This window comes from Papaver somniferum, chromosome 9, assembly GCF_003573695.1.
Source record: "Papaver somniferum cultivar HN1 chromosome 9, ASM357369v1, whole genome shotgun sequence".
NCBI classification, from domain to species: domain Eukaryota; kingdom Viridiplantae; phylum Streptophyta; class Magnoliopsida; order Ranunculales; family Papaveraceae; genus Papaver; species Papaver somniferum.
In genome coordinates this window covers 9,961,500-9,989,109 of record NC_039366.1, presented here as the reverse complement: position 1 = coordinate 9,989,109, position 27,610 = coordinate 9,961,500, and the positions used below count along the sequence as shown (strand labels likewise).

Genomic DNA, 27,610 nt, shown 5'->3' with positions numbered 1-27,610 from the left:
CATGGATGGCCAGGTTAATTGACCATCGGCACGGTATGCAGTTCTTTGAGACTCGGCAGGTCACAAACCAAAGGCATAAACTGCATATTTGGCAACATTTCTTCAAGCGATGCACCCTACATTAATGCAATGCCAAACCGTATTATTTTATAGGATGACAAAGTATAAAATTGAACTAACTAATGTAACGTTCAATTCACTCACCTGTCTATCTCTAAGAGAACCAATTTCCTCTTCAATATTACCCAGAACTTGTGTCGCTGCTGTTTGTTGGAGTTCAGCCTTTTCAGTCTGTTATTCAACATAAGGTGATATGTTTTTAATTAATATTGCAGATATGTACTTGTATGTTTTTTCAGTATAGTAGATATGTACTGACAAGTTTTAGTTTTTTACAAACTAAACTAATACTAGAAAGAATATAACTTAACTGTGATGGTTCTGGCATGCTCTTTTCCTCTTGCAGCTCTTTCACCTTTCGCTCCAAATCAGATCTAGCCCAAATTTTAAACTGTGAAACTTCAATATCGAATTGTGTGGGATTTTCTTCAGAGCCCCCCATAACAGGCATTGTTGGAGTAGTTGCTGATGGAACGGTGTCATGCAAATCATCATGCCCATCTTCAGAGCTACTGCTAGATTCTTCTTCTCCCGAGTTTGGTTGTGGAGGTGGGTAAGCTCTGTGATATATATCATTCAAAATCTCTTCTAGGATACTCACATCAATGGGGAGGCCGTCCTCTTTCCTGCTATGTAACTCACCCCATTTTTCTGCAATTGTCAGCCTCAAATTTTCATTCTTTACTTCCAAATCCTCGATCTTTTCTTGCCAATCTACTGTCAGTGGCACCTCTTCAACTGGAAGCCTTTGAGAAATTTCATTCAACATTTCTTTTTCATACATCGTATATTCATCCTTAAATTCTCTAGAGAACTGGAAAAGTACATATAACACACACATATAACTAGTTTTTGTATCAGTATAACATATGTGTACTCAAATAAATAGTGCATATGACACACACACAATCATTTTGGTCAATCAGAAAACTGCTTTCTGATAGTGTCCTACCTAAAACAAATCATTTAATATGTATGAAAACATAAATAATTATACTTAAATTCATCAACTTTAATCAGTTTTTTAGATATGTACTGGTGCATCATTGTTTCCTAAACCAAAACTACAAGAAGCATAATGAAATAAAACTTATCCTAGTAATATGTATTGTTTTTCTTAGGGACTTACTGTGTATTGCGAAGCCTCCATATCCTTTAGAAACTCAACAGATATTTCTTTGATGTTCCACCTTGCCGCTCTTGGAAGGTATCGATCATCTGGTAACGTCACTGGTTTCACCAAGTGAGTATGCTCCGCATACAACAACTATGAAAAATAACATCAATAGAATCAAATACAGAAACTTAAATGACAGTAGAGTAAATATGTACTTGGAAAAAAAAAGCTTGTACTAGATGATCGATACCAACAAATAGACGACACAACCAGTGATATCCTCGGGAGTGTTGTAGTTCTGATTGATTTTCTTCTCTAAGAAACTATGTATCAGGTCAGGCCAAGATACATTCTTTGACTTCTCGAGATCATCAACTAAACCAAAGTACTTTTCTTTGAGTTTATGAGCATCTTTTGTTGTAAAAAACAAAGTAATACACATAAACAAGCATAATAGCTTAACCATATCTTCAATTGTTTGTTCAGTTTCTACTCTTGGTATCCTGTACTCCATATCTTCATCATCTTCACTATCGGGTACTTGTTCATCACTGTCTTCGCCACCTTCAGATTCAGAATTCTTGATTCCAGTACGCTTGAGCAGTTTCAAGATGGCATCTTGTAGCATTGGTCTTGTAACCCTGTTGCTATCACCAAAGTGTCTAATTTAGAATGGTTTCTGCCTCCATCCACCACCTCCCATCAAAAAGGTGTCATCAGTTCTTCTTCCTTCCATTCTTGGCATTCCAAACATTACACCCATTTTTTCTGGTGTCGACGTGATAATGTGTGTTTCACCTTTTCTAACAAACTCAAATGTGAGCTCATTCTTGACTCGACCCCTTTTGTAACACTTCAAGTACTTTTTCACTGCACCTTCCAACTTTTCCAAATGACTTTCTGAGTACTTAGTGTGCCAGAACATCAAAAACATCTGTCCATAAGAAGATTCAGCTATCTTTTCCAATGTGGCTTCACTCAAAGTATATTTACTCGCCTTCATTCTTGAAACCAGGCTATGTAATGCTGTGAAACCAGACATATACAACTTCCTAACAGATTTTGGCACAACCTTACCTGCAAAATTTAATTGGGTTTATTTCAATATAACATTTATGGACTACAAATTCATCATCTCAGAAACAAAATCAATCACTATTGGCCTTATGTACTTCATATCCAAAGATCATTATCACATAAACAAAGAAACTGATGAATTTAGAGTACATAAACACTACAATGTCTCAGTTTTTTAGTTATGTACTGCCAATTATGTGCCAGAAACACAAACAGTGGTCAATAGACACATAAACAATGTTACCCATTCACTACTGGACTTATGTACTGCCAAAAAACAACCTAATTAAGAAAAAACCTCAGTATTTGATATATGTACTGGTGGCTCTATGTATCAGAAATAAAATGAAACACATTGCATATCACTTTTGATTCTTATTCGACAGTTTTATAGTTATGTACTGCCAATTATAAGTGCCAGAAACACAAAGTAGAAGTTGCATGTAAACTCTGATGGGTTTTCATAAATTTTTAATCAGTACTTCAAATATGTACTGGTGGATCTATGTCCCAGAAACACAAAAAACATACTAAAAGTGTTAGAAATAGTACCTTTTTTTTTTCTGAATTGGTGCGTTGTTACTCGATTTTCTTCGTTTTCTTTTTAGTACATGTGGAGATTCATCGTCCGATGAAGTTTTTGAAGTTTTTTTCTTCGATTTCGGTGTTTCAACCTTTTTACTCTTTTTCCTCTTTGATTTTCGTCTTGAAATTCTTGAATCGTCTTCTGATGTTCCAGGAGCAGTGGTATCATCCATTATTGTTTCTTCTTCTTGGATTGTTCTTGTGATTTTTCTTGTTTTAACCATTATCGGAAGAGAATATAGGTTTTAGGGTTTTTCTTTTTTCTTGTGAATCAGAATCCTTGTTTGCGAACTATTCTCTGAGTGATTTTTGAGATCTGTTGTCTCAAAAATCTCTAAATGAATTTGGGTTTCTATTCTCTCTGTGAAGAGAAAATTTTTTCTCTTTGAAAATCTCTGAATGTGAAGTCTAAAAACCGCAAGAAGGTGGTTGCATGGGAAAGAGAAACCGCAAGAAGGTGGTTGATTTCACACGTGAGTAGTGCTGGGATAAGCTGGTCATTTTACTAGTTTCAAATAATTATGGACCTTTTTGTTACAGGAAAGACACCATTCTTGAAACAATTGATCCAAGTGAAAATGTTATCTAGTCACAATCTAGTAAAGAATCATCTTTTTGAAACCAGCTTGACTAGCCACTATAAATTATTAGAACGTAATTCAAGGACAAGAACAAACATTTCCGATTGCATCAGCTTTAATTTTCTTTTCTTAGATTTTAGCAAGTTGGGATTATGAGAACTTTCTTGCTTAAATTTCCATGCTTTTGGCTGCACAGAATGTGAATTTTCTTGCTTCATAGACTTGTTTATGGATGTGTGTATTTTGGTAGTTAATAATAGCCTGAGAACTCATCTAGACTACATACATGAAAAGTTATGGTATTGATCCTAAGAAATAGATCGATGTTAAAGTGAATTGAGGGAGATTTAAGGATCAAATCACAAATAGATGTTGAGTGAACCGGTGTTTACTGACATGGCGTTGAATTGTAATATCCATATGCAGGTACAATACTACCAATCTGGTGTCAAAACCGAAGAATGACTTTATAATCAATCGTAACATTCAAGAATAAGAATTCAATACTATAACGAAAGAAATTACAGAGAAAGAGCAAATCACATCACAAAGAATGCTGTATATATTGTTAACTGACATAAGAATTACAAGGAAGATCAGATAATAAAGTATTTGTTTTACATCGAATGTTATCACACATGTGCTTTTCTAAAGAATCTCAACTCGGTTTCTTCCATATGGCTCCAATTCCTACAAATAATACTCGTGAATGCCTGAAAACCAAAGCGCGCCGCTAGGCTGGTCTGGCAGAAATCTTGGGGAACGAAACTTGTTGGAGAATGTTTCTGAACCTAAATCACCTATTCCCGAGCATTTTCTGGAGCTCAATCACTTGTTGCCTCTGCTCCAAGGTCAAGGAACTCAACTGCTCTGGCGTCAGGTTCATCACTTGTTCAAGTAGAGCTGACTCATTATCAGGTGCCTGCTGAGGAGCTTGCTTTTCTGGATACTGCATCCCATCGTCTAACCTTGCCAGCTTTGATGGACGATTAATACTATCAGAAGCATCACCCATCCTACGCTTTTGCTCCAGTAGTACGGAAGACGTGCTTGGATACGTGCTGTTTCTGGCATCATCCGTAACTTGAGTTGATCTTTCAGCAAATTTGTTCACTGATTCATGCACACTAGGTCGCATAATTGAATTTGATGAGCTAGGCTGAAAATTTTGTTGTGAAAACGGAGGGCGAGGCAGATGCAGAGGAGGCTGTTGATATTGCTGATTTAATGCGGGAGAAATTTCCAGAACCTGGCTGGGTGGCCTTGTAGGAAAACCAGAAAACGGCCTCATGGAAGGAACAGTTAAAGCTCCAGGCTGCATTGACATTCCTGTTTGTGGCAGATGTTGATTTGGTTGTGGTTGTTGTGGATGTGGAAGCCGAGGTTGCATAGACAGCTGAGGAAACGTCCCAGAAGAAGGCTGATTGTTAACAAGGACATTCTGAGGTACGGAAGGTAAATGGCCTGCTTGTAGTGGAAGCGGCTGCAAGATTGAACCAGGTGATTGACGGATATTTGGCATCTGCAACACTTGTGGAGTCACCATTCCAAGCACTATCTGTGCCTGAAATAGAGCTTTTGGGAGCTGCGGATTCGATAACAATAGCTGCCGTGCTAACTCTTTGTTTTGGGTAGCCATTACTTTGAATTCAGACATAATATCAAACATCTTGTTTCTTGACATATTAGCTAGATAATTCGTCAATTGATCGCTTCCCGAACCGGATTGGGACATGGCACCATTCTGAAAACTACCCAGTGCTCCTGCCATGACAGATGCAGCTGTAGAAGCTAACGAGATCCCAATCGGCCGATCAAGACCTGAATCCTCAACGACACCAGGACCACCTATTGATTTTTTAGAATCAACAACACTTGGCGTAGAGCGGTTTCTGTCAGCAGCACTTTTATCACTTTCAGCAAAATCAACTCGTAACTGGCGACCATTAATTTCATACCCTTGAAGATTCCGACGAGCACTTAAGGCAGTCTCTTCATCTTTATACTCGCAGAAACCAAACCCTTTGGGTCTCCCGGTTTCTCTGTCAGTAACTAATCTGAAAGAGACAACAGGACCAACCTCTTGACAGATTTGCACAAGTTGTTCTTCCGTTGTATCATACGGTATGTTCCCAACAAAAACACAGCGCTGCTTAGAATTGCTTGAAGCCATTATTTTTTATTAAGTTACAGAAACAGGAATAGGAGGCAGCCTCCATCTGCTTTTATAGGCAACGAAGAATGAGAAACCGAAAAAGGAAGGGAAAAGAAAAGCAATTTCTGCCGCTAATTACCTAATTCCAGAGTTTCCAAATTTGAGTTCTCTATAACCGACCCGGAACCAATTTTTTAACCCGAATCCAATATGAAACTCAAACTTACCCTTACCCGAGTTGTCTCATAACCCAAACCCAAACAGATAGATATAAAAAGAATAAAATCTCTTCTTGTCGGTTAGCTATTTCCGACAGTTACCAAATTCCGAATATAATTTTAATTTCCTCTCTTTTCACTAGTAGAACAGATCTTCACAAAATCAAATCTAGGGCTCTTTCCCTTTTCATTCTCCTCCCCCAATTCTCATCCCAAATCAAATCCAGAAATGTCCGCATCAAGAAGATTGCGCGAATTGCAATCACACCCAGGAAACAAAACCTGCGTAGATTGCTCTCAGAAAAACCCACAATGGGCATCAGTCTCCTACGGAATCTTCATGTGTTTAGAATGTTCAGGTAAGCATCGGGGATTAGGAGTACACATAAGTTTTGTAAGATCAGTAACAATGGATTCATGGTCTGAAATCCAGCTCAAGAAAATGGAATCAGGTGGGAATGACAAATTAAACGCCTTTTTATCAAATTACGGGATCCCTAAAGAGACCAATATCATAGCAAAGTATAATACTAATGCGGCTAGTGTTTATAGGGAGAGGATTATTGCTTTGGCTGAAGGGAGGGTGTGGAATGATCCACCGGTTGTGAAAGAGGAGGTGAAGAAGGCGGAGACACGGCGCGGCGGTGGTGGGGGATGGGATAATTGGGATGATGATGGGGTTAGGGGGAATAATGATATGAGGAGGAATCATTCTGGTGTTAATATGAGTGGGAGTGGGGGTGGTGGGATGCCGGTGAGATCGAGATCCACACAGGATATTTATTCGAAATCTGAGTATGAGGCGTCTGCTGCTAATAAGGAGGATTTTTTTGCTAGGAAAATGATGGAGAATGATAGTAGGCCGGAGGGTTTGCCGCCTTCCAAAGGTGGGAAGTATGTTGGGTTTGGATCGACTCCTGCGCCGAGTTCAAATCAGAGGGATTATTCTCAAGGTGGTGGTGCTGGTGGTAGTGGTGCAATTAAGGATACTGTTTTTCAGGTGAGATTTGTTGGTTTTACTTTTGCAAATTTGAAATTCGATTAATTTGGAATTTGATTATGTTTGGAGATGGGGAGCTAATAAATTGAATTGCTAAAAGTCTGTTGGGTTGTTGTTAGTCAGTTTTTAGTAAGTGGATAACAATTGTCAATGGTTAGGGATGTGTAGGGATAGATATATGGGTTTGGCAGGATAGAGTGTCTGACCATGGCTAGAAATAGAAATTGAAGTGATAAGTGTACCGATGAGTGTTTCATAAACAGTATAGAGATCAGAAGTAGTTAGCATATTCTTAACAGTTGAGTCAATTGGCACCAGAATGTAGCTAATTTCAGTGTCTTTAATTGACCTTCTTGTTTGAAATAACTTTTGTGGTAAAGTACGACCACGTGTCCACGTCCACTTCCTATATATTCACTAGTTACTGATGTCAGGAGCATTCATAGTTAACCGTGAATTGTTCATTAAAATTATGCTAAATCTTATAGAACTTGGTTTTCTTCTTTCGGTTTCCTTTTTTCTTATAGTATTAGTAAAACTCATCCCTAGCTAATTGACCTCCAAAAATATACTGTCTAAAGTTATAAAAGATGCTGGTGCATAGGTGAAGGTTTGATGGTTCTCCCATTATGTATTGGTTTTGGTTTCAGGTGAGATGCAGTTTTTGGTTTTACAATTTTTTGAATTTGATTATGTTTCGGTACTGGTAGCTAAGTAATTGAAGCTGGAAAAGTCTTTTAGCTGGTTGTTAGTCTGCTGTTGTCAGCAAGTATTACAAGGAATGTCAATGGTTAGGGATGTGTAGGTGTTTGATATATCGGTTTAGCCGAGTATAGTGTTTTACTGTGGCATTCTCTGTCCCATGGCTAAAAAAAATAGACTCCATTTATCGTATTGTTGGGTGTTTCTTAACTAGGATAGAGATCAGAAGAAGTTAGCATATTCTTGACATCTGACATTTCAGTCAGTTGGCACCACAATGTAGATAATCTTAGAGTTTGTAGGTGACCATCTTGTTCGGAATAACTTCTGTAATAAGTATGACCACGTCCACTTTGTACAGATCCACTAGTTACTGATGTGGAGAGCATTCAGAGTTAACAGTGAATTTTAAATCTTACAGAGCTTGGTTTTCTTCTTTGTTCGGATCTGTGTTGCAACGATACGGATACGGTATCGGATACAAGATACCAATACGCTACTATGATACACCAACTTGAAAAACTAAAATACGGCGATAAGGCATATCAGTAGTTTAACAGAAATATATTATACACATGATAGAAACTTAACAAAATACATACATGTATGATTAACCTCACTAGAGAGAAGAAGTCTGGATAACAAGGAAGAAAGTCTAGAGCAAGATCAGTGGACAGGTTTGGAACTAATATTTTGTCACTATAGTTAAAACTTCTCATAGATTCTAGTAAAATTCCTAATTTTCTAATATTAAGGTATTGAGATCTAATATTTAGTTAAAGTTTTCTAATTGAGTTGTATCTTGAAGTATTGGAAGTATTAGTACGCGTATCCGTGTAAATACGTATTGATACGGCTGAATTTTTTTTTTAGGTGTATCCGTGTAACACAGGTTCGGATACCTTCTTTGTCCACTGTTTACCTATCCACTAAAGCGCATAGCAGTGGATCTAAATCTTATCGAATTCAGTGTTCTTCTTCGGTTTCCTTTTTTCTTATAATGTTAGTAAAAATCATTCTCTAGCAAATTGACTTACAAAAGGGTACTGTTTAAAGTTTGAAAGGATGCTGGTGCTTAGGTTTAAGGTTTGACGGTTCTCCTATGCTATATTGAATTTTGTTTTGTTGGGCTACAGGAAAATCTAGCTGAAAACAAACTAAAGTGACCCAAATCTGTAAGGATTGATGTGGCTCAAAATCTATTTGTGTTTAATTGTTTGCATGAGTCTATTTGTTGGATCTATTATGCTAATAATTTTCTCTTTCTTTGTATAATTTTACCCTTTACTTTAGGGTCTTGGAAGGTTATCACTGGTTGCAGCATCGGCTGCTCAGTCTGCAGCAAGTGTAGTTCAAGCTGGTACTAAAGAACTAACGTCCAAGGTATTTGATTTTCCATTTTTTTTAACTGAGGCTATTATTGTCCAGGTATAACATTTAAGAACTTTCTGTTTCAAATCTTAGAACGTTTTGCGAACCTAGGTGGCTAAGTCATACATGTGAGGTGATTTTAACTGGGTATGTGCTAGTTCAATCTTTTTGGCCTTTTGAAAATATTGACAACTGAGCTGTGTTAGAGTTGATTTGGATGAAAATGATTCTCTGACACTAGAGTTTCTGGATTAATAATTTTGAGCTTGTTGAAGCTTCGCCAATGGACAGATACAAGATTTTTTAGATTGGATTATATAGTATAAGCACGAAAACTCCATGCCGACATATGCTTTCGGTTGTATGGACTACACTCTGCAACTTAGGTATGCACGTTTCTATGTGCATACCTCTAGTTTGGTAAGTAACTGTGAATCTTACTGTGAAATCTGCATAGTAAGTTACATGGCCCTGGTTGGTATCCTAAGAAAATTCGCAGGCTTTCCAAATTTGCAGCTGCTTGGTAAGCCTAAACCTCACTGCAAAACTTTGCCTATTTTCATGGGCTTTTGTGGATGTCTACAAATATTTGCAGCAAATTATGTGCTTACCAAGCAGCTGCGAATTTGGTGGGCCTGCGATTTTTTGCAGCATACCAAGCAGGGCCGTGGTTACCAAGCAGGGATAGTGTGGTTTGTTACCTAAAAATAAAAGGTACATGCCTTAAAAATAGTCTGAATTTAGGCCCTGTAGCCTAAGCTCCCATTGATTATAATGAGGATCTTTCTTTGTTCGTAATTATTGCTGAAACTTATGGTCTGTAAAATGCTTCACATCCTTAGTCTGAGATTCTTAATTATGGGGAGCTGGCTGAAATTCTTTCACCTAATTAGTGTTTGCAGTCAATAAATTATTGGATTCTTCTTCTTCTTAGATTTCTGTAGGATACACCAGAGTAGCTCTCTCTCTGTATCTAGTAGATGGCGAATTCCAGCCAGATTCAACCGTGTATACATGATCGTCTACGGGTTTCCTGAACTTACTGGTGAAAAGGCGCTGTTAAGTTTTACTTGACTGACTATTATTTCAGAAACTGCACTCTTTTCTTCTCCTACTTCTTTCCGCTGCACCTAACCTAAGCTTACAACTAGTTCACTTTCAGTTTGTTCGCATAACCACAACATTTCCTCTTCCTCTTCTTAATTTAAAACATAACAAGTTCTTCATGTAAGCTATTTATTTCATGAAAACAAGAGATATCTGTGTTACTATGTATGCGTAGAACATTGCTAATTTTATCATGCTTTTCATTTGAAGAAACATTGCCCAAATCCTTTTGCAGGTCAAAGAGGGTGGCTACGATCACAAGGTAAATGAGACAATGAATGTTGTCACCACAAAAACAACAGAGATTGGTCATCGAACTTGGGGAATAATGAAAGGTGTCATGGCAATTGCTTCACAAAAGGTTGAGGAGTACACCAAAGAAGGTGTCGCCCCTTGGAAGGGAGGAGATAATTGGCAAAGGAATGACAGCCAAAGTAATGGATTTTATCAGGAGTTTGGGAAGGAAACCAGGGGATGGAACAACAGCAGCGCCAACAACTCCTTTGGGTCTGGTGGAGGTGGAGTCAACACTTCATCCGGTAAACAGCTCAACTCGGTTTCTTCATCAAACTCTTGGGACGATTGGGATAGTAAAGATGTAAGTACCCGCAAGGAAGAGTCTGCAAAAGGAGGAAATGGCCATGGTGCTACTGCTGGTGCTTCTGATAACTGGGCTGGTTGGGATGATCCAAAAGATGATGCCTATGATGATGGTTTCCAGAACAGTTCATCAAGCCACAATAATAAGACAAAGGGAAGAACATCAGATGATTTGTGGGCAGAAGGTGGATTTCGGTAAAAGAACGGCAGACCTGTTTGGTCTTTTCTTGTGTAGAATATACACCCTACAAATTTGGGGGAAAACAGAGCATTGTTGTTTCACTTATTAGCAAAACAGTTGGTTGCAGGCAGGAAGGGAAGGATGAAATTGGGCTAAATTGCCCTAATTTATTAAAAATACTAGTAATTATGTTTGATTTCATGTAAAACAACAGATTTTCATAAAATAATTTTCTTATATCTCGTATGAAATTGCATTAAAGATTTAGAAACCGACTCAAAGAAAGGACTTGGAACAAAATTTGGAAATCTGTTTTCATATATTAACCAGGAACCGAAATTAGGAAAGATTTCCAAATTTAGATGTATGGCACTCTTATATATATGCAGGTAGATGGGGCGATCAGGTTATTTGCTTTTGGTTTCTGTCTACAAACCCATGGCTGGATTTCAATCTCCTGTCAAGCTGAGAACCGAATCGACTGGTTTTGAGAAACTAAAACCCAAAAAGAAGATTGGGAAGAAGACGATCGCCAGGTTGAAGTTCGAGCTAAAGAAAGGAGGTCTCGAGAAGAAACAACATGATCGCATAAAGAAAATTGTCAGGGTTTTGAAAAGAATTCGCAAGGAAAAACAAAGGGGAACACTAAAATTGGATTCGCTTTACAATGCGTTCAGTGATGAGTTTGAGTACCTCAACTTGACATCAGTTGCGTTTTCGTATACCTTGCCTTTACTTACTAAATCGTTCCAGGAATGGGATCCTCTTAAGAATGCTGCAGATTGGTTGTATCAGATGTCTTCATGGAAGGCAATGTTGAATGAATCTGTATGGGAAGATTTTGTTGTTCAATATATAGTGCCTAAACTAACGAAAGTATTACAAGAATTGGAAGTGAAACCTGGGAACCAAAACGGCAGGCAACTTATTCGGTTCCTTTGGATCATGTCTTGGGCAACTGTAGTTCCGAGCCATCTCATGGTTACAATGTTGGAGACGAGTTTTTTCCATAAGTTGCAAGATGCACTCTATTGGTGGTTATGCTCAAACCCGAATCTGGATGAAGTTGTGCAGTGGTATTTGGGATGGAAAGGAAGTCTGACAACTGAACTGCAAGCCCATTATCGTGTACGGTATGAACTAAATGTGTGCCTGGAGATGATGGATCAAGCTGCTGAAGATAAGGAAGTGGTTGCACCTAAGAAATTCAGAGAGATGAGTCAACAGCAGTTTGAAGCTCAGAAAAAAGCAGCAGCATTCTATGCTCAATTACAAGAAGAGGCTGAGGCCAGCAAGCGAAGGAGAATAACTTCAGCTGGTTATTATAATATGTTGCCAGAAATGAGTTTAAATGAAATCATTGAGTCCTACGCGGAGCAGAATCATCTGTCATTTAAGCCTAAATACGGCAGAACACATTCTGGTTTTCAGATATATGGTTTTGGTAACATAAGTGTATGTGTGGATTCAGCGAATCAAAGAATTTTTGCACAGACCAAGAAGGGTAATTGGTCCTTGGTATCTCTTAAAGTTCTTCTGGAGATGCATCAAAGTTCCATGACAAAGTGAAGCTGCCATCAGTTTTGAGAAAGTTATTCTTCGTTTGGTTCGTTTTTCATCCACTTTTGTTGTTCGAAAACAATTAAAATTGTTAAAGATATTTGGTATAGTCTCTACAATATTCAATCTCTGATACTCCTTTAGTATTGTACTTCTTTATTATCGATATTCTATGGTTTCGTATAGCATTTGTAAGTAGAAGATTGCTGCAGTAAGTTGGTAAATTTTCTATATGGCCATTAACTAAATGTAGAGCTTCAGGGATGGCCGGAGCCATACCAAGTCAAAGTAGTATAACATTTCAGGTAATTGCAGCGAAACCTGACAAGCTGACTCTCTTTAAGTAATTGTCGTTCTGTACGTCAACGAAGGCGCATGTACTCTTGTAGACCGTTAGACATCATATTTAAGTTCTGTTCTGAAAATGTGAAGGCAATAATTTTGTAGCAAATAACCACACTTTTAACTGACAAGTAATTCATCAAAAACATCATACCAATTCCATTCAAGTGATGTAATTTGTCCCAGGACAACAACCGTTCATGGAAGCAAACCGAGAACCACAAACGGGAATTTGGTCACTTTGGATACCCAAAGCGGTTGATCACTTTAGAAATCCTCGACATTTCAAACAACTTTCAGCTATACGTATCCAGCTTATTGCCCGAAAGAGCTTTGTATCTGCTGCAGCGTCTGCACCAGTAACTCCAGATGCGTCAACGTGTCTGTTGACGAACTGACAAATCTTCTGAATTGTTTTACAAAACTTTAGAACTAAATAAAAAATCGAGAAGAAAACTTTATAATTCATGTCTAAGAAAACTTTTGTTTTCAAATTGAGAACTCCAATGATATATCATGGCTGAGACTACTAGAATCAAAAGCTTCTCATTCAAACAACATTCTTCTACTGTGAAAGTATACCCAATTTGCTCTAATAATCTCTATCTTTTCCCAACACTACCCAAACGATTACCATCAGCAAAACCTCAGATAACTCGCTAAGGCAATAACTGCGACCAAGAAGGGAAAAAGTATTAATGAGAAGAAAGTTCATCAAAATCATAATATTGAAGATTTGGACGCTGCACTTCAAAAAACGACAGACAAGCTTGTAGTAGTAATTTTTGTCGCAGGTCATGGCAAACATAATCATAAAATATATTCTTTCATGTTAGATTTAAGTAGAAGATGTACTGACGTTGAGCTTGTCATAGTAATGGGCGATGAGCCTGACAAAACAAAAGCGTTTTGTGAAAGAGCAAAAGTTACACAGGAATAAATGATCAGTTTGGTGGTTTAGAAGAAAGTGAACGTGTTATGTAAGACCCAAGTCTGAAAATATTACACAGGAATACAAATTTGGTTCCGTAGCGGTTGGGAGATCACTCTTACTCTCTTAATTACAATATGAAGATAGGTTGGTAAATCATCTTTATGACCATTAACTAAATGGCAGTACTAGAAGAATCTGACGAGCTGATGCCTCCTAAGATTACAACATATTCAAGTCATTTTCACGCTGGACGTTAGACCAAAATGAGACCACAATCATCATTTTTCTGAAACCACATCTAATATTTGTTCTTAAAATGTAAAGGTAGAACAATTTTGTAGCAAATAACCACACTCTTAACAGAAGGAATTTCAAGTTTCAAAAATTTAAAAACATTGCAGGTTTCCATCTCCTTGATATGAAGCGAAAGTGTTATGCCAACATGCAAATTCCGGTCTCTTAATTAATTTGTCTTAGGACCACCATTTCAAGAAGAAAGTGCAGAACCACAAACGAGAAATTGGTCACTTTAGGGACCCAAGTTGATTAATCAATTTTTCCCTATAACCTTCAGCTCTACGCACCAACCTTGTCGCTTTAACGAGATTTATTGCATCTGCTTCAGCTGTAACTCCAGATTCAATTGTATGCTTGACAACTTCTAGCTTGGTGACCTTAGTAAACATTTGAATTCATTTATTACAAAACTTTAAATATGAATGCAAACTTTGTAGAAAACTCATAGAATTCATTTCGAGCGTAAGTTTTAAATTTCTCCATTAAACAAGGATTAGCCAGGAAAGAGCACGCTTAAAATTTCACCGCAAGAACCAATCCCTAAATCTAAAGCTCGTAATTTTAAAAAAATAATTGGTTGCTTTTTATGCAGGATAAATATGGGCCCTGCAGGCGAATAGACTAGCACCGCCGGGCGTGCCCTATTGGCAGGTCCGGCCAAAACCTCAATTTAGTTGGTTTGTTAATGTAGGATTTCCTTTTTCTAACTTAGGTCTGTTTCTTAGTGCTATATGGAACTATTGAAGCCTATATAAGAAGACAAGTATTGTTATTATTTGATTTATTATTATCAGAGTTATTTTCTTAGTCAATAATTTCTAGTTTTTTATAGTTTTTATAGATCTATCGTATATATAAGTCCATTCTCTTCAAACACAATTTCCAAAATTCTAACTCCATGGCTGCCATTACTACACCCATAAGCTTCTTATTCAAACCACGTTCTTATACAGTAAAAGTACACCCATACTCCTCCAAAACTCCCTTTCTTTTCCTCCCTACACCGTCCAAACCGTTACCAACAACAAAACTCCAGATAACTCACAATAACCTTTGTACAAAAGCGATAATAACTGCAACCAAGAAGGGAAAAAGTAGTAACGAGAGAGTTCAACAAGTTCAGAGTATTGAAGAATTCGACGAAGCACTTCATACAGCGAGAGACAAGCTTGTAGTAGCCGCAAGTTATAGTAAACATAATCATAAAATATATCCTTTCATAGCAGATTTAAGTAGAAGATGTAATGATGCTGAGTTCGTCTTAGTAATGGGTGATGAATCTGACAAAACAAGAGCGCTTTGTGAAAGAGAAAAAATTGAAAAAGTTCCACAGTTTAATTTTTACAGAAGTATGGGGAAAATCCATGAAGAAAGCGGTATAATTGGTCGGGATGAACTTATGCGAGACGTATTATACTACGGAGACAATCATGCAGGTGTAATTCGATTACATTCAAGAAAAGATGTTGAAGATCTGATAGAAAAACATAGAACAGATAACAAGTTAATTGTTCTCGACATAGGGTTAAAATATTGTGGACCATGTGTTAAGGTATATCCAACCGTCTTAATGTTATCAAGACTAATGGGTGATAATGTAGTTTTCGCAAGAATGGATGGAGATGAAAATGATAGTTGTAGGCAATTCTTGAAAGATATGGAAGTTGTTAAAGCTCCAACATTTATGTTTGTCAGAGATGGTGTTATGTGTGGAAGATATGTTGGGTCAGGTAAAGTAGAACTTATACGTGAAATACTCAGATATCGAGGAGTTGGAGTTGCCTCTACTTGTTCATATCTAGCTCCCCTCTTGCGCCCAACTGGTCCCGTCAGTACCAAAGCCACCAAACTTGGGGAGTCACTCAATGACACAAATTTAGAATTTGAGTTCAACAAGGAGAGAACCAAAAGATTATTGATTGGGGTATGAGTTTGAATATTTGAACTTGTCGTCTGTGTCTTTTTCATATATAGGCCTAAACTTCAGATATATGGTCAAGGTAATACCATAAGTTTACACATGGATTCCGCAAGGTAAAATATGTTCACGCTGATGGTCGCTGGTACCTCTAGAAGTTCTGCTGGAGACGCATCAAAGTTCCATTCCAAAGCAAAGACGAAATAATTTTTGAGATGGTTAATGTTCGTTTTGTTTGTTTCTCTGTCACTTCAGTTGTACGTTCGGAAGACAACTGAACATGTTGTTTAGGCCATTTGGTTTAATCTGTATAATTTTTGAGATGGTTAATGTTCGTTTTGTTCGATCACTAATTCCAAAATCTTTCAGCTGCACGTAGTGACATTATCGCTTGAAAGAGATTTTCATCTGCTGCTGCAGCTGCACCAGCAACTCCACATTCCTTAGTGCCTGAACATCGATGAGGCCTAGCTCGATGCACATCTAATTATTTTTTTTGACAAAACTTTAGGACTGAATACAAATTTGGGTAGCAAAAATTTTAGAATTCATGTCTAACAACGGATTACCTGACAAAGTTCGACACGCAAATTTGTTTCAGTTAGTTCCTTTGACTTCCGTTCCAACTCAACTAGGCTTTCCTTAACTAATATAACCAAAAGAAGTATTTGTAATAACTAATAAGCATTCGATGGAGTAAGACAATATCAAAGTAACGAAAAAAACAACACCATTCAAAGTAAGCACAAACTTACCACACTCTAGAAGATGATGATGCGCAATATTATTCCAATTTTTGCATACGAACTTACATTGAACAGCTGATTCCAAAGGTAATAATTTGAGAATCTCTAATTTAATCTCTACTGGGAGAAGGTTGAAATTCTACATCTAAAACCGATTAGCTAGAAAAGTGCAGGCTTTGCAAACTTCCCGATACCAAAACCTAGAGCTCGTAACTTTCTATTGTTCTTTTTGAACTATGATTTTAGGCATACCAAAAACTTTCAAGGCATACAAAATAGTTTTCCCATCCTAGGTGACCTTATAAGGGGTGTCTATTGGGTAGTTCAATTACCTATATACCCTTGAACCTAAAATCAAAAAATAAACCATCCTAAACATCTCTTCTTCTTCCTCCATCCAAACCACCTTCCTTTTCTCTCAGAATATTTTTTTCATCATTGTAATTAATTATCGGTTCGTGAAAATTCGATCATCGGTTAAATTGAACTATATAATGGATTGTGCAAAGAAAAAAGTAAGCGTCAGGTGTTCAAAATCCTCTTCCAATCCATGAATTAAAGAAGAACAACCAATTGAAGATGAAGGTGTAAAAACTATAATTGAATCGTAAATTCAACCATTTGAAGCTCCAAATACTGAAATGAGGATAAGAAGATATTCCCTACAAACCCAATTTTTTATTTGTTGTTTTTCATGGATTGAATGGGTTAAATTGCTAAAAACTTAGGGTTTTTGACAGTTACAGTAGCGGGTTCGGCTGATAATTGAGTTGAGTTTTGAGCCGAACTTTTCTTGAAATTTCACCCTGAAAGTGTGTATGAACAGTTCGGCTAAACCGTAAAGGTCAATTTTTATCCGAACCCGAAAATGTGTATTGAATACATCCCAGAACAGTGTCATGTTCGGCTAATACCTTGCAAACCTTCCCAGCCGAACCTGAGAAGTGAAATTTACCCTGGTTGTCAGGTTCGGATGACTCGATTAGATCACTTTCAAGACGAACCTCTCTTTGTAAACACTTCGAAAATATTGATTTGAAGGCTCTAGGTTCGGCTAGCTCGTGTTGTTGAGTTATCAGCCGAACCTTCTCTTTGCACACTCAAGTTTTTCGATCTTGTTTTGGCCATAACTTTTTCGTCTGATGTCGGAATGACCTCATTCTTTTTGCGTTGTGTTTGTCTTTTCATTCTATTGAAGTTGAAGATAAGATATAATTGATTTTAATGAGTTTAATATGGACCTTGGTATTCTCCATCATTAGACTTCACTTTCTTACATACCAAATCATTTTGGAAGTGATCCTTGGTATCCTCGTGAATTATGTCTACTGGATCAGGTTGATTTTCCATGGGTCCAAGCATGATCTACAAAGAATATCACAAGGTTAAACACTAGAAAGGGAATATAATAACAAGGTTCGGCGCATTCGATAATCACATTATGTTCCAAACTATAAACATTTACAGGTTTCGGCTTATACGACATCCTCAATATGTGTTGAACCACGAACAATATTTTAACCCAAAAAGTAACAAATTCATGTTAGGCTCAGACGATAATCATATTATGTGTCGAACCCTGAACATAAGAGGTTTAGGATGATACGATATTCTCCATATGTGCCGAACCAGTAACAATATTTCAACCCAGAAATTAAAAAATTATGTTCGGCACATACGATTTTGGATATATAAGCCGAATTAGTAATGATTCTATTCCGGGCTATTCAGGGTGTTGTTCGGCTTACTATGAAACTTTCATATAAGCCGAACTAGTGTCTAGCAAAAGGGTTGGAATTGGAAATTATAGGTTCGGCGCATGCAGTAAACAAATTCAGTAAGCCGAACCGTTCATCAATTGGTAGATTCGGCTCATAGATGTGAGCCGAACCTCAACCTGTTTCGCCGAACCATGATTCAAAAAACCTAACTTTTGATAATTGAGAGCTATATAAGTGAGACTAAGTATAGGATATAAGTGTACCTGTGTATTAGAAGCATTGAGTTCCTCATCAATGTCTTCATCATCAGGATTTGGCTCATAAAAATCATCATCTTGAGTTTGTGTTTGAGTTTGAGCTTGAGTTTGAGTGGGTGTAAAATCATTCTCATAATCTAAGAAATCATCCATTTCAGGATCATTGTTGTAGTTGATATGTATTTTCCTATATTTTTTAGATGAATGATGACCCTCCTCATCCTCCATTGAATCAAGAATTAGAATTTTCTCACTTTCTCCTTCTCTATCTCTCCTTTTTTTTTCTCAAATTTTTCATCTAAACAACTCTTATAATTCTGAAAATTATTTTAATCACTAAACAAAATATTTAATCACTAATCAAGATTATTAACACTTATACGTAAAGGGCAGATTTGCCATTAAGAAAATTTTGGGTTAAGGGGTTATCTGATTTTTCTATTTCACAACCTTTTTTGTCTTCATTCAGTATGCCTTGGAAGATTTTGGTATGCCCAAAATCATAGTTCTTCTTTTTACCGGATTAGTATGGGCCTCCATGAGTAGACCGACACGGCTACGCCACCAACGCATGTCAGGCCCAAACCTCAATTTTATTCTGCTCAAATGCCTCAAGTTAGAGGTGCAAAACGTGCCGGCCCAGCACAGCACATCCCACGAAATCACATGCTTAGTGTGTTATGTGTTGTGCCGTATTGTGCTGTGTCGGAGATTATAACGTGTCCTGTTGTGCCGTGCTAGATGGCATGCCGGGTTGTGCTGTGCCAGAAAAATAAACGTGATGTGCTGTGTTGAGCACATTTATTTTATATTTTCCAGTATAAATGTTTTCCAAATATTTAGGTATTATATGTATTATTATGAAAATAAGGCAATAAAACGACGATAAAATGTCAATAATTGGCTAAAATAAAGGTTTTTTATTGAAATATACGCAAAATGTGATGTATTTTGCCATGTTTTGTAGTATTTTATACATGACATGCTTTCTTAACGTGTTGTATTGTGCCGTGCCACGTGCTATGCTGGGCTACTGTGCCAATTAGTCAAACCCAGCACGTCCCATTTAACTAACGTGTTGTGTCGTGCTGGACTAAGTACCCTGCTAGGCTGTGCTCAAATTTTAGCATGTGGTGCTGGGATGTGCTCGTATCGGCACAACCCAATTTACACCTCTACCTCACTTCATTGCAGGGATTATAAAGTCCAGCTTGTCCTCTCTTATTCATGAATCACGAAGAGAAAGATGGGATTATTTTATTCCAAAAGAAAAATTACACACCTTAAATTTTAGGGCCATGGCCAGTAGGGATTGTCCACATATATACGTTGTCAATGGAGTCCATTCTATGTTGCGATGGAGTTTATAGATCAGAATCCCGGTGATGCGGGTGTTGGGTTTATTGAAAAAAAAGTAGTAATAGGCTTTCTTTACCTTGTAGTTTTGTAGAGGTGATTGCTAGGTATCCTATGTGTTGCAAAATAGATACCGGTATAAAACCATCAGAGATTAGTCCAATTGGTCAGGTTCCTGACTCTCAAATAGGAAGTCAGTGGTTCGAGTCTCCGTTCAAACGTAAATTATACTAATTTTAACATGAGTTTAAGAGGATCGAGTTTGTTCAGTGAAAAGTAAGCCGGTGGCTACCCTGTCAGGGGCAGGACCGCCTATACCTAGCATAAAAAAAATAATACCGGTATAATCAGGTATGCTTTGGATGTGACTCGAGGGCATTTACCACAGCTTTTACTTTAGGAAATCTCCTTGGTTTGAAATAACAAGGAGGAGTACATACTTAGGAGAAATTTCTCTACGGATAAACTACCTAAAAGGTGTTAGATTGGCCAGAGTGAAGTATATTATATATGTACAGACCTCCATTTTTGGTACGTCTTGAGTGAAGTAGATTATATATGTACAGACCTCCATTTTTGGTACGTCTTGAGGCCCCTTCTTAGACTAATTACAGAATTAACTGGTCAGCTAGTCATTCTCGTTCATCAAAAGTTGATGTACTTTTGGAGTTCCCAGGTTCGAATATCTGATGGCGCAATACTACAGAATTTAATATGGAAGGTAGAGTTAGCTTTCCCCCCTTGTGACGTAATCAGTCCCCCTATCCACTTCGACTCCCTTGATTGGTTCCTCATGAGGCTTGTTGGTAGTTAGCACGGAAACCTGTTCAACTTATGTAACAGTACATTGTTGGATTTAGGCTTGTTAGGCTTTATTTATTATCAAGTGTCATCCCAAGTTAGAAGGGTGGTTCTGTGTGGTTGTCATGTGGTATTTTCACTTGATATAATCAATTTTGGTGGAGCAAATAAAAAAAAACGAACATTGATAGATTATCTAGTTATATGGGGAAGAGATTAAATATATTTTAGCTTTACATCGCTGCGTTTTTAATATAATTATAAACATGGTAAACACATTAGGGCTTTGAGATACATATTGTCTCCGCAAGATAAAGGTACACCTGGTTTCGGAAAATCAAAATATTTTTGCACAAACCATGGAAGGTTGGCCCGTGGTATCTCCAAAACGATCATAGCATATGAAGATTAGAGCGATAAGTTGGTGAATCTTCTCTACTCCGATTGGTTAAAATATGTCAATGGTTGACCAAATGCAGAGCTTCAGAAACGGTATCAAGATCATACCATATAAAAACAGTAATATCTTCGCCACGTTCCACATTATACTCCCTGTATATATAGCATGTAGGTCCCTCCCATATAAAATTTTGATTTCTCAAAACAAGAAAAAAAGAGTTGGGAACTGTTTTGTACGCTATTCATTCCGGGGCTTTATCTACGCTATTTACATTAGCGTCCAAAGCTATCCTTATTATGATTTTGACGGTTCCACCCATTGACATTCCATGAATGACTCCTAGTGCTGATGTGGCGTGGAAGATGAAAGATAGAAGATGAAATCCTTCACCATAAAACTTGCTCTTATGCGTACGGACCTTAAAGGGATTTAGTGAGATCTTCATCATCTTATGAGGATGTAGAATCATTTACTCAAAAATGGTGGAGAGCTACTAATTACAAACCTATCTTTCATTCCATGTAAATGGTGAGGGTCATGCTTTTTAAATATATATTCCTTCGCATTAACATTATTTTTAATCCGGTTTACTCTAAACAAGTATTTCACCACCCAATAGTTCATTACCTTCTTATACCTTCTCAAGAAATTACCAATCTGGGATTTAGAGTGATCTCTTATCTATAAATATGTCAGATTGTTTTACATCACTTTGGTGTTATCTCTTTCGTGGTTTATTTTTATGTCTACTTACAATGTTATATCAAGTTATGTGTGAGATGGGGGAGAAAACCGAAAAACTACAATATAAATATAAGAGATGATAAAGCTGGTCGCCGGAGTCTTCAACTAAAATGGCCTAGTGCAAGCCCATTGGAGCTAAAAGTTGGCATATTTGCCAAGACTCCGTGTGATCAGCACAAACCCTAGCATCACGTTATTCTTCTCAACTCACTCTAAGAAAACTTTTTAGAACCACCGCCTCACTGCTCTTACATCCATCATCTGTTCTTGTTGTTGATCATGATTAGGGTAAAATTCAAGCCTTGATTCGGTATATTAAGGAGAGTTGTTTTCTGGATTCGAATTGGTAAAAGTGTAAAGCCTTATAGTGATTAGGCCAATAATTGTTTTAAATGAAATTCATTAGGTTAAATAACTCAACTCGGGACTTCTGGAGATTTCTGTGGGATACTTAGTAAGAGTCGAAATAATCTATGACTGTGAAATACTTAATAAGAATGACTGTGGAACACATTAACGCTATTTTGTATCCGAGTTATTTTAAACAAGTATTTCACCAACCAATATTTCATTACCTTCTTATACCTTCTCAAAATTACAATCTGGGATTTAGAGTGATCTCTTATCTATAAATATGTTTGATTGTTTTGCCTCACCTTGTTGTTATCTCATTCGTTGTTTATATTTTTGTCTACTTACAATCTTATGTCAAGTCATGTGTGAAATGGGGGAGAAAACCCAAAAACCAGAATATAAGTATAAGAGATGATTAATAGATTCTCCATCTTGGAGATAATCAAGTGAGTGGAACATGGTACAAAGGAAACAAAAAATCAGATTTATACATGAATCTGGACGGGTCCTGGAGTACAGATGACGAAAGTTCTTTTGTTGTTGGATTCACCTCCATGACATGGTGGTACCTATTATTAACCTTACACTCTTAATTGACATCGAAGGTGTCTATTCCCTTGAAAATAATCGGAAATAAACTTGCAGCAAAGAACATGGAAAAAAGAGTGGCGATAAATTTGCAGCAAAGAACATGGAAGAAAGAATTGTTGTAGAAGAGTGTTCTGATGTTGTAGGCTGTTCTAATACTAAGTTTGAGAGAGTGACAAATCATCTTTCCCACGGAGAAAAAATGATTGAAAGGAATCATCGAGAACTAGTACGACTGAAACGTGATGGTCAGATTAATGAGAATCGGAAGGAAAGCGTGGGGAGAGGTTATAGAACCCATGCTAAAATGGTTTAGTTTTTGTAGCTTTTTCCGGCCTTCGGCTTAGCTTTTGCTTTGTGCGTTTGTTGTAAAGTAGACTTTTATGGTCTCTCGGCTTGTATCGCTTAGGCGTTCCATCTTGTTTGTTTATTCATTTATTAATGAAAGTTTAATCCTGTCATATTTACAAAAAGAAGAACCACGAAAACGTCCAAACAATTGAATCCAAATCCTTATGTGCTTGCCATCTCTTTTTCACTTTCAATCTCAGTCTTCCGAAAGCTATACATTCCTTCGTAATGGGGTTCCACATAAGCATGAGACACACTGTAGGAAAAAAATGCAAAACCGATGTAGAAAGCAGACTCTGAAAACGATATTAGTATTACCTTTAGAGGTGGAATTCCTTCACTTCAAAAGATAACTCTTCAGCAATCATTTTTTTTTCCAACGACACCAAGTACATCTTCATCCAAATCAAACCGTCAACTCACACAACTTATATTGTATTTGGAAAAAAGCTTACCGTTCTGATAAATTTACTATAGTTAACTAGATAATACTCCACTCTAGGTATATATCTCAAAAATGTTAGTATTATATTCCGAAATATAAATTAGCAGGTGGCACATCATGGATATTCGTGTGATGTGTGGATATGCCATACCGTGCTTCGATTAAAAATACACACCGCCACGTGACACACTTAATTCCAGGAAACAACCAAGCACGCTAGGCACGGTTCTTTAAGTATTGTGCCAGAACAGCATACTGTAATAGTACGTTTTACACCTCTATTAAACTAAGTGTTGACTCTGAGATATGACCCATTCATGGGTCTGACTAACTTATACGCATTTGCCCGGCACAATTGGTTTTAGTGGTAATCATCATGTGACACATTTGCGTTGTCAATCTGACATTACAACCATTTAGTTCCAGTCAAGTTATTTCTATTCAAAATTTGGTCCCTTTTAACGAAGAATGGTAAAGAACGATTTTTTTAGGGACCATGATTTTTTTCTAGGAAATCATAGTTTTATTAGGCCACCTTCCCTATAGTTATAAGGGGTGTCCTAAAGCATTGAAATGACTAACCTACCGTTAATCTAAATTAATTTAAACCAACCCAATAACACCTATCAATATTATAAAAAGAAGTGGTGTGTGTAGCCTTACAAATCCGACCATCGATTTCGTCATCCCACGATTAGGGCTGCACATGAGTCGGTTTGGGTCGGTTTTGGCCTCACCCACCACCCAACCCACTGATGGCGGGTAACAGAAGTTGTCACCCACAACCAACCCGACATCATAGTGGGTCGGTTTTAACCCGACCCACATTACAGCGGGTTGGTTCGGGTGGGTGGCGGGTTAACCCGTCATAAAATGAAATGAATTGTATGAACATGACAAATAACTAAAAGTGCAGACAATTAGCATCATAACAAGTTACTTACAACTAAGAGTGTTCACAAAATGAAAATGAGTTCAACTTCTAAAAGCTCAAATGGTGAATTACTAGCCTACTGGCTACTGTACTAAATCCTAATAACTATACTAGTAGCTGGAGAAAAGAAAGATCATGAGATGTGATTCATCAAGCGACCAGCTTCCTCCATCAAAAAATATAGACGTTTTACCCCTAAATGCGTTGGAAGTCTGAAATCAATCAACGTATGTCAATTAGTTACAACTTACAATAACATATATGTAACAGACCAACGAACTCAGAATCAATTTACTGACAGTGGCCCTTGGCGTCATTACCTTGTCTAACCCAGTAGAAATCAATCATCTATGATGATGTAAGAAGTAGCAAGGTCACCAAATAGATCTGCAAGGGAAATGAACAATTAGAATGAAAGTTGATGTAAGTAATCAAAGCACCGACAATGGGGTATAATTCTGCTATGCCATCCATGTGACGCAACCAGATGACCATGAGAATCATACAAATTAAATGTCATACAACTCAAGCCTCAAAACTAGAGAGACTATATCATACAAATTAAATGTCAAACATATTCAGTCACCAAAGAGATACATATTGTTGTTTGATTGTATGAGTTACCTTCTACAGTTCTGGCACAAGTTCAATAATCATCATCCATTGCAGAATATAAAACCACAAACAAATATCACCCCAGAAAATTATAATAAGAGAAAAGTCATTTCATAGGAGGATGAAAACATTGCAAAACATATTGTCGTTGATAATTACAGTGCAGGGGGGTCAGTCAGAGCAGCAGAAACCAAAAATGTAAAACAGATGCCGCTTATGATGATTGTACCTAGATAACATATTAAAGCTATCTGCTGCCAATTTTAGTTTAAGCAACTCTAAAAGGGGAATCCACCCAGAGAATTAGAGCCAAGAATTTTACTCTTTCTTATTTTCAAATACAAACACTAATTTTAGTTTTAAGCTATCTGCTGCCAATTAAAGCTATCTGTTGCAAGTAACATCACTTTCCATGGTGAAAGATTGAGGATGGCTGTTAACATCCAGTAAAATAAAGTAAAACTGAAACACAAAAAATTCTGTAAAATAGGAAGTATACCGCACTGTTAGAAACAATGTTAGAAACAATGAATTTATTCGTTTCTTATTTACTGCCAATGTGCTCAAGTAATAACATGTTACAGTCTCACATTTTTAGCAATTTTTAGCAATCATAGTAACCATAAAAATACCATTACACTAACAAAATCCCCAAAATCATTAACAAAATCTCAAAATCTCAGATTACTTTTAGCTCGGAATCAATTGGATGTTGCCAGATTGGATAAGGGTCATAAGTATAGTACCTCAGAATCGCAGATTACTTTTAGCTCCTTTAAGAAGTGAACAAAATCCCCAAATTACAATTCCAATATACACAAAAGATTAACAAAACAAAGTCAGAATATCGCAAGATCAATTAATCAAAGATTATAACAAAAATAGATACCCCAAATTGAAAAAAAAACAACAAAACCCTAAACAGATACCAATAATTCAAAATCAAAGAAAATCACAGAATCTAAAAATTATAAATAGATCAATTAGTATGACTTACGATTCTTACCTTTCGTTATTGGATTTTTGGTGGTGATCTGAGTTGAGAATTAATGCAATTGAAGTGAAAAGGCACAACCGAGCGAAGGAGAGAAGAGGATGAAGAGGAGTGAAGTGAAAAGGGGTGCGAATGAAAGTTGATAGGATTAGGGTTAGGCATTGTATATGGTATTTTCTATGGATGAGATTAATCCTAGGATAGATAATCTAAGGTTAGGAAATTCTGGTGGGTGGGCGGGTTGGGTCGGGTGATGGAAGCAGCTACCCGCAACCGACCCATCATACAGCGGGTTTGGCCGTGCTCACCCATAGTCAACCCACTCCTAACCGGGTTGGATCGGGTGCGGGTTGGGTCGGCGGGTAGGGTCGGTTATGTGCAGCCCTACCCACGATGGAGATTGATCGGTTATATGTCATATATAGACGTACGTCCGATCCCTTGGCTTCCTAATAAAAATATGATTCTAAAGATTATTTAACGACGTTGGATCCTTGGATTACTTAATTTGACTGCAGCGTCGGATTTCCTAATTTGACTAAGTTTCCGTTAATATAGGCTAACACTAAGTAGATGTATTTATAGAACGGAAGAGCGTCATTCTTTAACGGTTTCACCAACAGATAGTCTTTTATTTATAGTTCTTCCCCTCCATTAAGGACTTCTAATTCTTAACTTCGTCTCTCTATATCATAATAATACTGAGTTATTAATACTAAGTTATTATTATGGATGATTTAAAGGATGGATACGGTGAAATAAAAGAAAACAGAGTTGATGATTTAAAAAAAAAATTGGTCTAAAGAGGAAAGGAGAAGAAAAAAACCTAATAGAGGAAGATGGGTGAATTGGGTAAGAGGTTTTATGTTTAATGCAACCAAATATCTCCTTACTAATACACGGAAAACATATGGCTAAGGGTCTGTTTGGCTTATGTTTGGTGGATGACCCTCCATGAAGATTATTCGTATACACCAGATATACTCTGGTCCATCGAACGTTCAATCATCCAATAAGCATAATGATTTGTACCATAACTTTTTCAAGAAAATTTAAGTTAGTCTCAACTAATCTAAAAGATATTTTAAAAAAAACAAATAAAATAAAAAACATGGTAAAGATTTATGTGCGAGATATAAGTGTCACAACCCCGACCAACAAAACATTAGGGAATGTTTAAGGGCCACGGTCGGGGTTGTAAGCCTCGGATAATTTGACCTGACCAACAAAATACTATAGTATTCTCAAGGGACCACGGTCCTGGCTAATTTGACCCGATCAACAAAATACTATGGTATCCTCAAGGGACCACGGCCGGGGCTGTAAGCCCCGGCTAATTTGACACAACCACAAATACTAGGGACGCAAGTCTGAACTAAATTATAAGCTCGATGTTTGACCGTTATAATCTAATTAGTTTTGTGAATGACTAAAAAAGA

At 37.2% G+C, this 27,610-nt stretch overlaps 3 protein-coding genes across 3 annotated transcripts; 2 read left to right on the top strand and 1 right to left on the bottom strand.

Annotated features, from left to right (window-relative positions):
- Positions 1–4,276: 4,276 nt before the first annotated feature.
- LOC113311339 (cleavage stimulating factor 64-like) lies at positions 4,277–5,653 on the bottom strand. Its single transcript, XM_026560178.1, has one exon. The coding sequence runs from the start codon at positions 5,651–5,653 to the stop codon at positions 4,277–4,279; it is 1,377 nt and encodes a 458-aa protein (XP_026415963.1).
- Positions 5,654–5,984: 331 nt separating this feature from the next.
- On the top strand, positions 5,985–11,060 carry LOC113310381 (probable ADP-ribosylation factor GTPase-activating protein AGD6). The gene is made up of 3 exons (XM_026559039.1): positions 5,985–6,853; positions 8,849–8,938; positions 10,269–11,060. Exons 1-3 carry the CDS (start codon positions 6,083–6,085, stop codon positions 10,830–10,832), a joined length of 1,425 nt encoding a protein of 474 aa, XP_026414824.1. The 5' UTR covers positions 5,985–6,082; the 3' UTR covers positions 10,833–11,060.
- A 3,785-nt stretch (positions 11,061–14,845) lies between these two features.
- On the top strand, positions 14,846–15,877 carry LOC113311338 (thioredoxin-like protein CDSP32, chloroplastic). Its single transcript, XM_026560177.1, has one exon. It carries the CDS (start codon positions 14,846–14,848, stop codon positions 15,875–15,877), a length of 1,032 nt encoding a protein of 343 aa, XP_026415962.1.
- The last annotated feature ends 11,733 nt before the right edge of the window (positions 15,878–27,610 follow it).

Excerpts from the sequence above, each read along its gene's own strand:
- LOC113311338 (XM_026560177.1), top strand. The coding sequence starts at position 14,846 with ATGGCTGCCATTACTACACCCATAAGCTTCTTATTCAAACCACGTTCT.
- LOC113310381 (XM_026559039.1), top strand. The coding sequence starts at position 6,083 with ATGTCCGCATCAAGAAGATTGCGCGAATTGCAATCACACCCAGGAAAC. Across the intron at positions 6,854-8,848 it reads TTAAGGATACTGTTTTTCAG|GGTCTTGGAAGGTTATCACT; the intron begins GTGAGATTTGTT and ends CCTTTACTTTAG. Across the intron at positions 8,939-10,268 it reads CTAAAGAACTAACGTCCAAG|GTCAAAGAGGGTGGCTACGA; the intron begins GTATTTGATTTT and ends ATCCTTTTGCAG.
- LOC113311339 (XM_026560178.1), bottom strand. The coding sequence starts at position 5,653 with ATGGCTTCAAGCAATTCTAAGCAGCGCTGTGTTTTTGTTGGGAACATA.